General features: G+C 35.7%; 3 protein-coding genes across 4 annotated transcripts; 1 reads left to right on the top strand and 2 right to left on the bottom strand.

The window, feature by feature from the left end:
• Positions 1-125: 125 nt before the first annotated feature.
• Positions 126-902, bottom strand: LOC106129268 (uncharacterized). Its single transcript, XM_060949183.1, has 3 exons — positions 786-902; positions 447-663; positions 126-343 (listed from the first exon to the last, which is right to left on the bottom strand). Exons 1-3 carry the CDS (start codon positions 804-806, stop codon positions 189-191), a joined length of 393 nt encoding a protein of 130 aa, XP_060805166.1. The 5' UTR covers positions 807-902; the 3' UTR covers positions 126-188.
• Positions 903-3,326: 2,424 nt separating this feature from the next.
• Positions 3,327-7,364, top strand: LOC106143503 (uncharacterized). 2 transcript variants are annotated; one of them, XM_060949181.1, is made up of 3 exons: positions 3,327-3,709; positions 5,286-5,433; positions 5,598-7,364. In XM_060949181.1, the coding sequence occupies exons 1-3, from the start codon at positions 3,624-3,626 to the stop codon at positions 7,215-7,217; spliced, it is 1,854 nt and encodes a 617-aa protein (XP_060805164.1). In that variant the 5' UTR covers positions 3,327-3,623; the 3' UTR covers positions 7,218-7,364. The 2 variants fall into 2 exon arrangements, with proteins under 2 accessions (XP_060805164.1, XP_013201073.2); XM_013345619.2 differs by lacking the exon at positions 3,327-3,709 and adding an exon at positions 4,000-5,156.
• Positions 7,365-8,075: 711 nt separating this feature from the next.
• Positions 8,076-9,818, bottom strand: LOC106129101 (large ribosomal subunit protein bL9m). Its single transcript, XM_013327570.2, has 5 exons — positions 9,649-9,818; positions 9,376-9,535; positions 9,121-9,290; positions 8,788-8,988; positions 8,076-8,529 (listed from the first exon to the last, which is right to left on the bottom strand). The coding sequence occupies exons 1-5, from the start codon at positions 9,718-9,720 to the stop codon at positions 8,371-8,373; spliced, it is 762 nt and encodes a 253-aa protein (XP_013183024.1). The 5' UTR covers positions 9,721-9,818; the 3' UTR covers positions 8,076-8,370.
• Positions 9,819-11,136: the final 1,318 nt, after the last annotated feature.

Below are 11,136 nucleotides of genomic sequence, written 5' to 3'. Positions count from 1 at the left end.
TCATATGTAATGTACTTTTTGAATTAATTTCAAGAACACTTTTTGGTTTAGCATTAATAACCTCAGCCACCATCATTTATTAAAAGCCAGCCTTGAGGAGCTTTGGAGGTAATAAAAGACACAAATGTACTTGTAATTAAATTATATATTTACATCAATCTACAAAAAAAAACTATAGGAAATACTTTTTATTCCTGCAGAATTTCGTCATCATGTTTCTTCTCATTGTTGTTGTTTTGGACTCTTTCACCTTCTACAATATCATATTCATCAACTTTAGTGAATCCAGAAATTCTATAGACCTTTGCATTCTTTATTCCTAGAGTTTTAGCCCATGCCAGACCTGCAAAAAATACTCAATAAATTTAATTTAACACATTACTAACTACCACACATTGTTGTTTAAGTTCACGATTTGAGTCTAGTTAATTATTGTATGTTATAACCTGGTGGCGCGGAAGCTTCTTCGTCTGTTTTTAGTCCATAATAATGAGCCCAATCTGCTTTGCCCTGGTAAGCACTATACGCAACCAAACCAAATGCATTCCAAGCTAACAGACCGTAAGCTATGCTAAGCCGGCGTTTCCATAAAACAGCTTGATCTTCAGGGATGGGCTTGGTTCTTCGCCGAACAAACCTATGCCACCACTTGTGTATCATTTTCTGTAAATAATAAAAATATAGCTTTGGTCGTTGAGGTTCAGATTATGTAAACATAAACCAACATTCCTTCCAATACAAAACTCACATTAGGTTTTGATGGTGAAAATAATTTATTTCAATACCTCACAGCAATTACATTTCATTTAGAATCATTTTTGAAATTAAAGATAGAATGTGGTTAATGATAAAATACCGAGAACAAAACTGCGAAATCTGAAAGAAAATATCGGAAAATATAGTCGACGCATGACAATGACAAATATAAAGTCAACAGCGTGACATTGACAATCATGACATTGACTTTTGATTTGTTTTGTTAAAATGAGGCAGGCTAGACACACACAAAATGTCTCTGGGCGCAAAACGTTCAAACTCTTGGCGTGGAAAGGGTTAAGAACGTCGTTGGTCGAATGGCATGGCGGCTATAAACCAATGACTATTTTCGAGGTTATGTACATAAGTTTGAATACTAAGCGATGATCTTACAGTGAGGGAAAAATCGTGAGGAAAACTGCACATTCAGGTTACTGGATGTGGTAACCATAAGATCCAATACGGGTTAGGTTCCCCTGCAAAGGTTGCGGAGATAAGACGGGTGTCGCTTCGTGTAAAAACCTGACATCCAGGATCCATGGTCAACGGCTCATCCCTTTTTCCTCTCCAGAGTGGCGAGGATTTAACCTGGACTAAAGCAAGGAGGAAGAAGTTATTAGTTTTTATTAATACATTAATTTCATAATATTTCTATACCTACTTTACTATTATTTTTATTTGTTACTTTAGAGTTCTATCCTTTCATCCATACTTAAAAGGTAATATACACACACGGGAAAAAACTACTGAAGAGTAAAGGAAACTCTGCGTAAAACCTTATATCAATTTTTCTGCCGGAAACTTTAAAGCATAATTTGACACCAAAATATTTGGTTGTAACACTTGACCGTTCACTAACTTTCAAGCCTCACCTCGAAAACGTCAAGCAAGAATTAAAATCACGATTCAACATCATGCGCAGGCTGACAAGTACGAGCTTCGCCAAATTTTAATGTTGTGTGTATTCTAGTAGTACCTATATTCCACTGCTGAATACCGGGTAATACTAATACAACATCCACAGAAAAAAAAGTCGATGTTTAGCTGCAGATAAAATATCGACCTTATTCCATGGCTTTCTGTATCAGCACTGATTCCTCCGCTTAAGGTGGTCATTTCTTCGCAGGTGAAGAGCGGCTGCAAACGACTGGGAAAAATGTGCACAGTTAAACCGTTCCAAACCCGGGCCATGCTCTTTAGAGATCAACTCCCGTACGGAAACCGTTGAATTAGGGGCAGTTTGACCCACGTATGACCTAAACGAAGTATGGCGTTTGAAGTGGGGCTCATTCGAAGTTCCAATCATACAAATACTAACTTCGTTTCTGACCCTACAGTAAAATAAAATCGAGGTCGCGACTAAATAGATTCCGTTTTATCCACGAGATCAATAAGCCTACCTCTGTGGCGGGACAGCTACCAATGGGGAGATCTTCCGCCAGGCTAGGTGTAATACCTGGGAAACCGCGACTCCAACGATGTTGAGTTGCGAGGTTGTATTTATGCTCCGATACGCGAAATCTTTGTTTGTGCGATTTAGATTTTTCGTTGCTATTAGCTGAGCGCGTCAATTTCTTCGCCACATCTCCATAAGCATTTCTTTCTTTCTATAAGTGGGGATTAAGGGAATTGCTGGTGTATGTACGATGTGTGGTAAATGAATTCTGGGTTTTGGTGTTATGAAGGAAATGCACGAACTCACACCAGCGGTTAGGCGATTATCACACGGCACCGCGCACCGCCGCGGAGGGCGGTGGCGGTAACGCGGATTTCGCAGCGGTGCACCGCGCGGTAAGGCGGTTTACGCGCCTGTACGCGCGGATGGATTTAACGCGGTTTTGATCAGTTTGATTGCAGACGCTAGCAAGAATGGACGCTGAAGTGGTGGCAGCAATCTGGCTTTTATGGCGCAGAAAGAAAAAAATAAGAAGATACTGGGTTCATCCATTTTTACGAAGCAGAACTCTAAATGGGTCATTCATGTTATTCTATAAAAGTTTGAGAAAATACGAAGATAAATTTTTTAATTATACGCGAATGTCCACTTCTTCATTTGATAGCAGAGCGACTTTGAATCTCTGAAATAAACTTTTCGACATCGAAATCCATTTTTAAATTGCGACACGTCTTGCTTCCACGATGTTCCGCGCGGTTATGCGGTGCCACGTGTGTGAGGTGCCGCCCCTCCGCGCTGCCGTCCGCGCGGAGAGGCGGTGGCGGCGAGAGCACCGCTCGACCGCGCGGTCGGGCGGTGAACATGTGTTTAGTATCAACGGATTTAGTAGAGGCTTATGCGACATGAGATCCGCTTCACCGCCTGCCGCGGCGGTGCGCGGTGCCGTGTGATAATCGCCTTAAAAGCTGGTCAATGAACCTGGAAATTGATATTTAATAATCTTAATCCACAATTTGTAGGTAATTTATATTTATCGTCCGGGCTTCATTAACACCGGGATTGTTGGATGTCACCCAGATTCTTGGTGTAAAGTGGGCAGATTGGCATGATCATCATCATGATCAAACTTAAATGGTGAGACCCTGCTACCCACTTGTACTGCACTTGTTAAAAGGAATAAATGAATTTTGAATCTGGCAGATCGTGATTTGGTAAATTCGTATTGTTCGTGCAGCATGGACGGGCAGAAATATGCTATACTTTAACTCTCCTATTCCATAAAATGCCGTTCTCGGGGTCCTCGCGAAGAAAACTATGTATAAATAGACTTGGCGAAAGATAATCTCGTTGACTTAAAACTTTTTTGAGCTGTAGATAAGAGCTAAAACGACGTTTTGTTATGACACAGTAATGAAGGGAATGTCAGAGCAAATACAAAAAATAGTACGGAGTAATAACCTGAACCTAAAAAATGTTAATAAATTGTTACCTAAAAGGCATTACAGCAGTTGGTTTAATTTCAAGAACACGTGATTATTCAACAGTCTTAACAGCATCGTAAGTCCCAACTACATTTCGCTTTCAACCAACCCCAATTTAGTCGGTCGTCTGATTTCTTGGGATTCCCAAGATAAGAAGGTAGATAAATGGGCAGACTAAAGACAAAAGAAAACAAGAGTTCAAAAAGGTTCAAATAGAGTCGGTAAAATATTGATCAATAGCTATGGTTAAAATCTAAAATCCTATAGGTACCTATACCACAAATTGAGAACCTCTTTTAATTATTTGCGTGGGTAAATACACATTAAATGAGAGAACTTGCTTGTTATTTTCGTGCTACCAGAGTATTAGCAAGGTCGAAGGTCATTTGGGCAACGTTATTGCCGCCGTGCTCCCTCGCGTCACCACGTGCCATTCGAACCCTGGTACCGTGCAGCTTAGGTAGGTACACATTTTGCAAACTATACTCAGTTAAATTTCAGATTATGTTAAACGTAAACTTTCATAGAAATGACCAAACCTGGGCCATAACTTACATATTTTGTGCAATTGAAATGAATTTAATAGAACCGCATTGTCTATTTTATGTTTAACCTGTACCTTCGAAAACAATTGTTTTACTTGTAGGTTCCGCCGTATGTAGGAAGTTATTTGAAACACTAATTTTTTATTTTTCTGATATCGGTCCCAACTCAAAAATCTCTTATTTTGTAGCTACTATTACCATCATTTTTCCCAAGATCTTTTTTAAAGATTTTTCGGCAAATACAATATGCCTTTTATAATGCGCATTTTTATCGAAACCCTTCGGAAGATCTCTCGCAATTTTGTAAGACCATAAAAAATACATGAAAACCACAACATACATTTATGTTTCTTGAGTTTTGTAAAGGGCGGCAGTAACACAGTTTTAGTGTTATAATTTATCCTCTTATAGCATAACATTCTAGTTTGTTTTATTAGCAATGTAGCTGTATATAGAGAAAGCCCATATCCTACACAGCACACCATGATCTGACGTGCTGGACACGATTTCCTGATGGTAATTGAAACCAAATAGCCGTCCGAAGTACGTAGCTAGGTATGTTGCTCATTCTCAAAGCTCAGAGTATACTTATGTATAACAGGTGATTTATGAATAATTCCCCCTATCTCACTTATCTGATGGTGGAACAACCGGGAAGATTTTGTCCCAGTTGTTCATTGGCAAGTGACACTAGTTGCCCAGCATAAGACATCTTATAAAAGATAGACTATAAAGCTATGTTTATTATTATGAAAATGTGAAGATTCGAGTTGTTCATGTCTGTACAATCCCGGTCTACACAATAGCTGCAATATAAGTATGCGCGAATCGCCAACCTTTGGGAAGGTCGACACGGCATTCGGCATTGCCTTGTTTACGTCGTCGTCGGTGCCATGCGCGCCTTCTCGTGTCTACATTTTCAGTTATAAAGTCCTCTACACCCATCATATAAACGCATATGGGGAAAGCTGGCAAAAAGTATGTACCTAAATTATGTGACAAATATAAAACCTTTGTTTGCGTTCCAATTTTTTCAATTTAGTTTCTTTATCAATATAATTTATAACGCTGCTGTTCCAAAGTAAACCAAAGTAATTACAATTTTAGGGTTAAATCAGACCGAATAAACGCTCTTAGAAAACAATACGATGCTTTCTTGGAAGAAGACAAAAGACGTAAAGAACGAAATGAATATATCTTGGGGAGACTGGATAAAATTCGTTACTGTACTGCGTTGGTACCACTTCGGCATAAGGCAAGTAATTTTATTTTAAACTGATTTCCGATTTTACATTTTGGTTGTATTTTTTATTAGTAGAAACTAAATTCATTATAATAATTAATCTATCTTTGACACATAATTTAATCCCAAAGCAGAGAGTGAGCAAAGAATTAATGATATCAATAATTAATTTCCAGCCTACCATATTAATAGATCGACGAGATCATTTAAGTACATCCTCGAGTTTATCAAAGTTGAATAAAAGCTCATTAGATTCACCAAAGCAATTCGATGAAACAGTTTTGCTCCAAGAAATCAGTAAAAAGTATATACTTATTCCTAAAATAAAATCAGGCAATGAAGCTGATACTAGTTCAACTTCGAATTTCAAACCAGAATTTGAGCAGAATGGAGATTGGAAAAGTAAGTATGAAATTTTAGACCAGTTGAAGAAAAGCGAAAAAGAAATGGATACATCGGTTCTGGTTCCTGAAAATTTTCAATATGTGAACTACGAACTGCAAAAGAGAGAAACTCAAAAATATTACAATGATAAAGCTGATCCATCTATATCTTTCAAATATGAACTGCCGGAAAAGGACCAGAAATGCATTCAAATGCAAAACCAAATGGACACGAAAATAGACCGCCAGCCTAACAAATTGTTTACCAATCAATTAGAAGAAAAACATATAGTGAGTGAACAGCTCCATATGAACGTCAATACAAGCTATACTCTAACCCAAAATAATGTCGAACCCAATAACAGTGGCCAGTTAGAAACACATGCATTTGAACACAGTCAAATTGAAAATACACCGACAGAACCAGAAGCTGCTCAAAAAGATGAAATTATCAACAACAGTAATTATAAGTATCCAGTGGAAAAAGGAAATGAAGAATTTGGTCCGCAAATTTCAAGTCAATTTTTACCAGTGGAAGAAGATAAAGACATAATGGATACTGAAAAAGTTTATCCTGAAGATATACAACCTGTGAAAGTAATTTGTCCTGATGATCTGATCAGACAAATAAAGGACACGGAAATAAACACAGGTTCAGAAAATATGGGAAAAAAAGAAAATGTTCAGTATCCACTCCAATCAGTTAACGTACAAGATTTTACGCCAGGAGCTCAAGTTATACTACAGGATGGAATTAATGTCAACCCAGAAGGATATCCTGCTGAGATGTATAATGTGCATGCATCCGAAAAAGATATTTCAACATATGATTTTAACCGTAGTTCTGAAATAAAAGAGCACGTTGAGGATACAGTAGATTCTTCTGGTATTGAAGCATTTGACGCAGAACAAAGGGAAATGTTTTACACAGAAGACCCAAGTGAAAATTATGGTTACCATCAAGACAATTTAACGGAGGGATATGAACAACAATTACCTGTTCAAGGAGGAGACTATTCGCAATCAGAGGCTGCAGTTTACTATGAAGGTTATGATGCGGAACAAGCATACCCTGTTGAAATAGGTGAACATGAGGAAGCAAACCAACGTTACGACCCGCATTATGAGCAGCAATACGCAACAAACTTCGTACAACAGGAAGAAGGTTATGAACAACAGGTTTATACTCAAGAGCCACAGTATGAAGGTGATGTGAGTCAGATACAAGAAGGACTAGAACAATTTCAATTTGAAGAGCAGCACCAATATGATACTGTAGGGAATATTGAACAACAACTTGATGCAGAACAAGGGTACAATGAGCAGATTATTATGAACAACATTGAAAAGCCTATTGAAGATTTACAGGCTAAGTCCCCAAGACCAGAGTCTCCTGCCATGCCCAAAATATAACAGAAATGTCCTCACTTTTGAAAACTAATAAGTTATTACAATATTTTACTCTCTTTTTTAATTTAAATTGTTCTTGTGAAGTTAACTTTTTGTGAATAAATTTATTGTTAATCTACAATGTTACTTTCCACTTCTTTAATATAAAAATTTGAAGGTTTGATAGTATTTTTATGAGCTTTTACTGTTTCATATTAAACAACATATAAACTTTATAGACAAACAGTCTTACATAAGCTACATACTTTAAAAAAATATAAAAGCTATAAATGTGAAAGAAGTATGAAATATGTTAATGTGTAAAGAAAAAAGTCAGATAGAATCATGATTTGAAAAATGCTTGAACATAAAAATATAAATAAAAAAATTATATTATTAATCTTGCTTTTGCCAACGGCTTTACTTGCGCAAAGGACGGGTTCTGAGGGGAAAGAATAATAAAATATATTTTTTTTTGTAAATCCCGCAGAAACTTATTTCTACAGTATTATAGATAAGTAGGTATTCTATATCTTCTCCAATCCTAAAATATCTCTAGGCTCGTTTTATATACCTTTTGTCCCATTAACCCATTCCCATAGGAATTTTCGAAATTATTAAAGGAACATGGATGCCAAATTAACAGTATTTATCATAGACCTTAGTGTGTACTGGGTTAATAACACTTCCATGTGGTGATGTCAATGTTCTCTAAATGTTGACATTTGACAATGATTTATACTACTAAAGTGATTTGATTCAGTTTAAGTTGAAGCTCTAAGTAATTATACATATAATCACATCTTAATCCCTTACGGCTTAGAGCTGTCTCACAAAACTGAAAGGTCAGGTTAAGGTATGGCTTAATGATGGAAACTCATATTCAAATATTTACAGGTTGTCATATTTAAAAGTGCAGGGAATTGCATGGCAAATACTTTTCCTACTGTTACACTTTTTGCTATAGAAAAAGCACAATCATGACAGGACCCTGAACAGGAGCCAAGAACAGCAGTTTTTATATTACTACAAGAAATGATGACATAATGAAACCTAACATTTACTGTAGTTAAAATAAATAAAGATTGACCTACTATTTCAATTTAACCATATAATTTTTCTCAGGCAAAAATTTCTACCATTTCTCTGATCTACTACATACATACTAAACATAAACTTATTCCCTTAAAGGCATTTTTTCAAGAATGGGGGCTTGTTCAGGGATGAGGGGCTCCTTAGGTTGTTTCCAGTGATTCTCCACCCAGGGTAGTCGATCAAGACCAGTAGCCCAGTGGTGTATTCTGCATCTTACGTTAACTTTTTCAGTTTTGTTTATCTGTGAACAATGATAAAACATGCTCATTATTTATGTATTCAAATTAATAATAACTGCCTAGTTGTCTAGTAGTCGGCTAAAAATCAAGTACAAAAAATATCAAAATTTACTTTTTATATTATAACATGATATATTTATGAATAGCTGGGTTAACATGATGATAACACTAAATCTATACAACAATACAGAAAATAATTAGTTTCATATTGTATATTGCCTGGATTCATAACAATAAAGTATCAAAATAAGTTTATTTACCGTTACTGTAATAAAAAATTCCTTATCCTGTAGTGATAAATCAGGTCCTTTGATTTCAACAGGTGGCATCTCAATAGCATACTCTGGCACAAAAAATCCACTTTTCCTGAATGACGCCTTGACATGCCAAGGCTGCAATGTCCATGGTTGCATCTTGCTCATAGTAATTTGCAACACTAGGTTAGACAATAGGTTAATAGTCTGCAAAAACATGTAACTTAAATGAAATACTGAAGAAAACTGATATATTGCAAGAATTCAACAAAAATAGGGTGCCTGGAAACTTTGTTTTCTTTAAGATATGATAAATTTATTTTCAACTTCCATACTTACTCTTTGAACATAAGGGGAACTATATGTGTTTTCAGTTGTTGGTTTTTCATCTGTGACTTGATATTTAAGTATGTTATCAGGTGTAGCGTAGACTGCTAAACCAGGCATAAGGAAGTCTCGGTATGCCACCATTGGGCGCAGAGTAAGAATGTCACCCATATTACCCACACCTGTAGATCATATTGTAAACATTAATAACAAGAAATTTTAATAAAGCATTCATAAACTGTTGCACATTTTTAATCTTCGACCCACCGTCTACGAATTGGTTGAGAATGATCTTCAGATCAGGTTTCTTAATAATATTAGTATCTTGGACCAAATCATAAACGAAGTGCCTTCCTCTAAACTTAGAAGGTTTACCACCTTTTTTATGAAGTGGTGGAGGCCAACGACGTTTTAGAATAAACGTGTTCTGTAAATAAAAAAAATATACAAATTATGTATATTGGATTGAAAAAAAATTTACCTATGTTAGGTTATGTTATGGTATAACGATTATATGTTAATAAAAACGTTTGTACTTACTCTACTTTGCTGTTTTAGTAAGTTAATAGCATTTGGGCAACTTTTTGTGATAAAACTTGAAAAACTAAACATTTCTGTAATATAAAATCTTTACTTTTTTAATTGAAGTCCTTGAGCGAGATTAGAGATACCTCTATTTAGTTTGTGTACTGTAGTTACTATCAGTGTTACCAACCCTACTGATTTAATAGTAGATTTGCTGTAGCCACAGCCACAGAAAGGCACATGAAGAAATTCAACAAAAATAAGTATGATTTTAAAAATAATAATGAGTGTGAAAATATTGAAGATGAGGCAATTGAAACTGAAAAATAATTTTACTTTTATTTTTGTTCTTTTATTGTGAGTTAAACTAAGAAAATTGTATATTAATTATAATTATATGAGCAAAATTATGAAATCTGCCTTTTTTGTACTTACTGTTTTTTTAAGGCGAGTTCACTACTTTTAGCTTTTTGGGGTTGGCAACACTGGATACTTACCGAGCTGCGGCGATCTCAGAATTGTCAATCAGTGCTTGTCATTGTCGAATAATTTACGTCAAGCAAAGATGTCAATGTCCATTATTTTTTTTACTGGCTGGCTCTGGCTACATTATAATGCATACTTTCCGCCATATACAACAGATGTATTCGAATAGAAAACTTTACAAGTATTAGAAATGATAATGGGGCACCGGAAAGGTAAGATTCGCGAATTTTAACTTGATATTTATAGACGAACGTATCTTGATCAAATTTAGGACGACTTGGCAGAGTCAGGTCAAGAGTACCCGAAACCGCAGAGCTTGCAAGTCGTGGCAAGTGGAAAGATGTAGCCCGTGCCTACCCCTTCGGGACAAATGCGTGATTTTATGTATATACGTGAGACTGCGTACATGCGACGACTATCATGTAAAATATTTCATTATTATAAAACTTGTCCCGTATACGTATTTATATTGACCATAAATCCTTACTTTTTTAAGATCAGTCTACCTTAAAAATGTCTACAGTCAGTGTAAATTTTTTAAGGTCATTGTATGAATCATAAGTATGAATATTGTTCATAAAGTTGTTTCTAAAAAATAAATAACGTACAACCTACCTAGTTATGATACAACCCCAACGTCTTAACGCTTAATTCCACTTAATTACAAAATTATGAAATAAAATGTGATCGTTATTGCGCATTTGATTATTTTAGTTATTCCGTTCTAATTTCGACAAATTCCGCTATTAGTGCACCTATGTAGTCCTAATGTAGTCGACATAAGGACCCTACATGGAAATATCTAAACGCATTAGTTTGGGCTCTTACGACATTGTATGCACGTCACTGTCCTATTTTAAATATTTAAATATGTTAACAATTAAGTATATCTAGATGGAAAAAAGATTTTCTCCCCGGAAAATCTTATATATTGTATATTCGCTTGTATAATATATCTACCTTTTTCCTTCTTTAATTTCTAGATATTTCCCGCAACATAATATTGTTCTGGCAACA

This window comes from Amyelois transitella, chromosome 18 (genome assembly GCF_032362555.1).
Source record: "Amyelois transitella isolate CPQ chromosome 18, ilAmyTran1.1, whole genome shotgun sequence".
Taxonomy (NCBI): domain Eukaryota; kingdom Metazoa; phylum Arthropoda; class Insecta; order Lepidoptera; family Pyralidae; genus Amyelois; species Amyelois transitella.
The sequence above is the reverse complement of the archived record's forward strand: the minus strand, read 5'-3'. Positions and strand labels throughout refer to the sequence as shown.

What these genes read in the sequence shown, in the direction of transcription:
- LOC106129268 (XM_060949183.1), bottom strand. Translation starts at nt 806, where the DNA reads ATGAAATGTAATTGCTGTGAG. An exon ending in TGAAATGTAATTGCTGTGAG is followed by an intron (nt 664 to 785) that starts GTATTGAAATAA and finishes TATTATTTACAG; the next exon opens with AAAATGATACACAAGTGGTG. An exon ending in AGAAGCTTCCGCGCCACCAG is followed by an intron (nt 344 to 446) that starts GTTATAACATAC and finishes TATTTTTTGCAG; the next exon opens with GTCTGGCATGGGCTAAAACT.
- LOC106143503 (XM_060949181.1), top strand. Translation starts at nt 3,624, where the DNA reads ATGTTAATAAATTGTTACCTAAAAGGCATTACAGCAGTTGGTTTAATT. An exon ending in TCAACAGTCTTAACAGCATC is followed by an intron (nt 3,710 to 5,285) that starts GTAAGTCCCAAC and finishes TTACAATTTTAG; the next exon opens with GGTTAAATCAGACCGAATAA. An exon ending in TGGTACCACTTCGGCATAAG is followed by an intron (nt 5,434 to 5,597) that starts GCAAGTAATTTT and finishes ATTAATTTCCAG; the next exon opens with CCTACCATATTAATAGATCG.
- LOC106129101 (XM_013327570.2), bottom strand. Translation starts at nt 9,720, where the DNA reads ATGTTTAGTTTTTCAAGTTTTATCACAAAAAGTTGCCCAAATGCTATT. An exon ending in GTTCCCCTTATGTTCAAAGA is followed by an intron (nt 8,989 to 9,120) that starts GTAAGTATGGAA and finishes ATGTTTTTGCAG; the next exon opens with ACTATTAACCTATTGTCTAA. An exon ending in AATTTTTTATTACAGTAACG is followed by an intron (nt 8,530 to 8,787) that starts GTAAATAAACTT and finishes CATTGTTCACAG; the next exon opens with ATAAACAAAACTGAAAAAGT.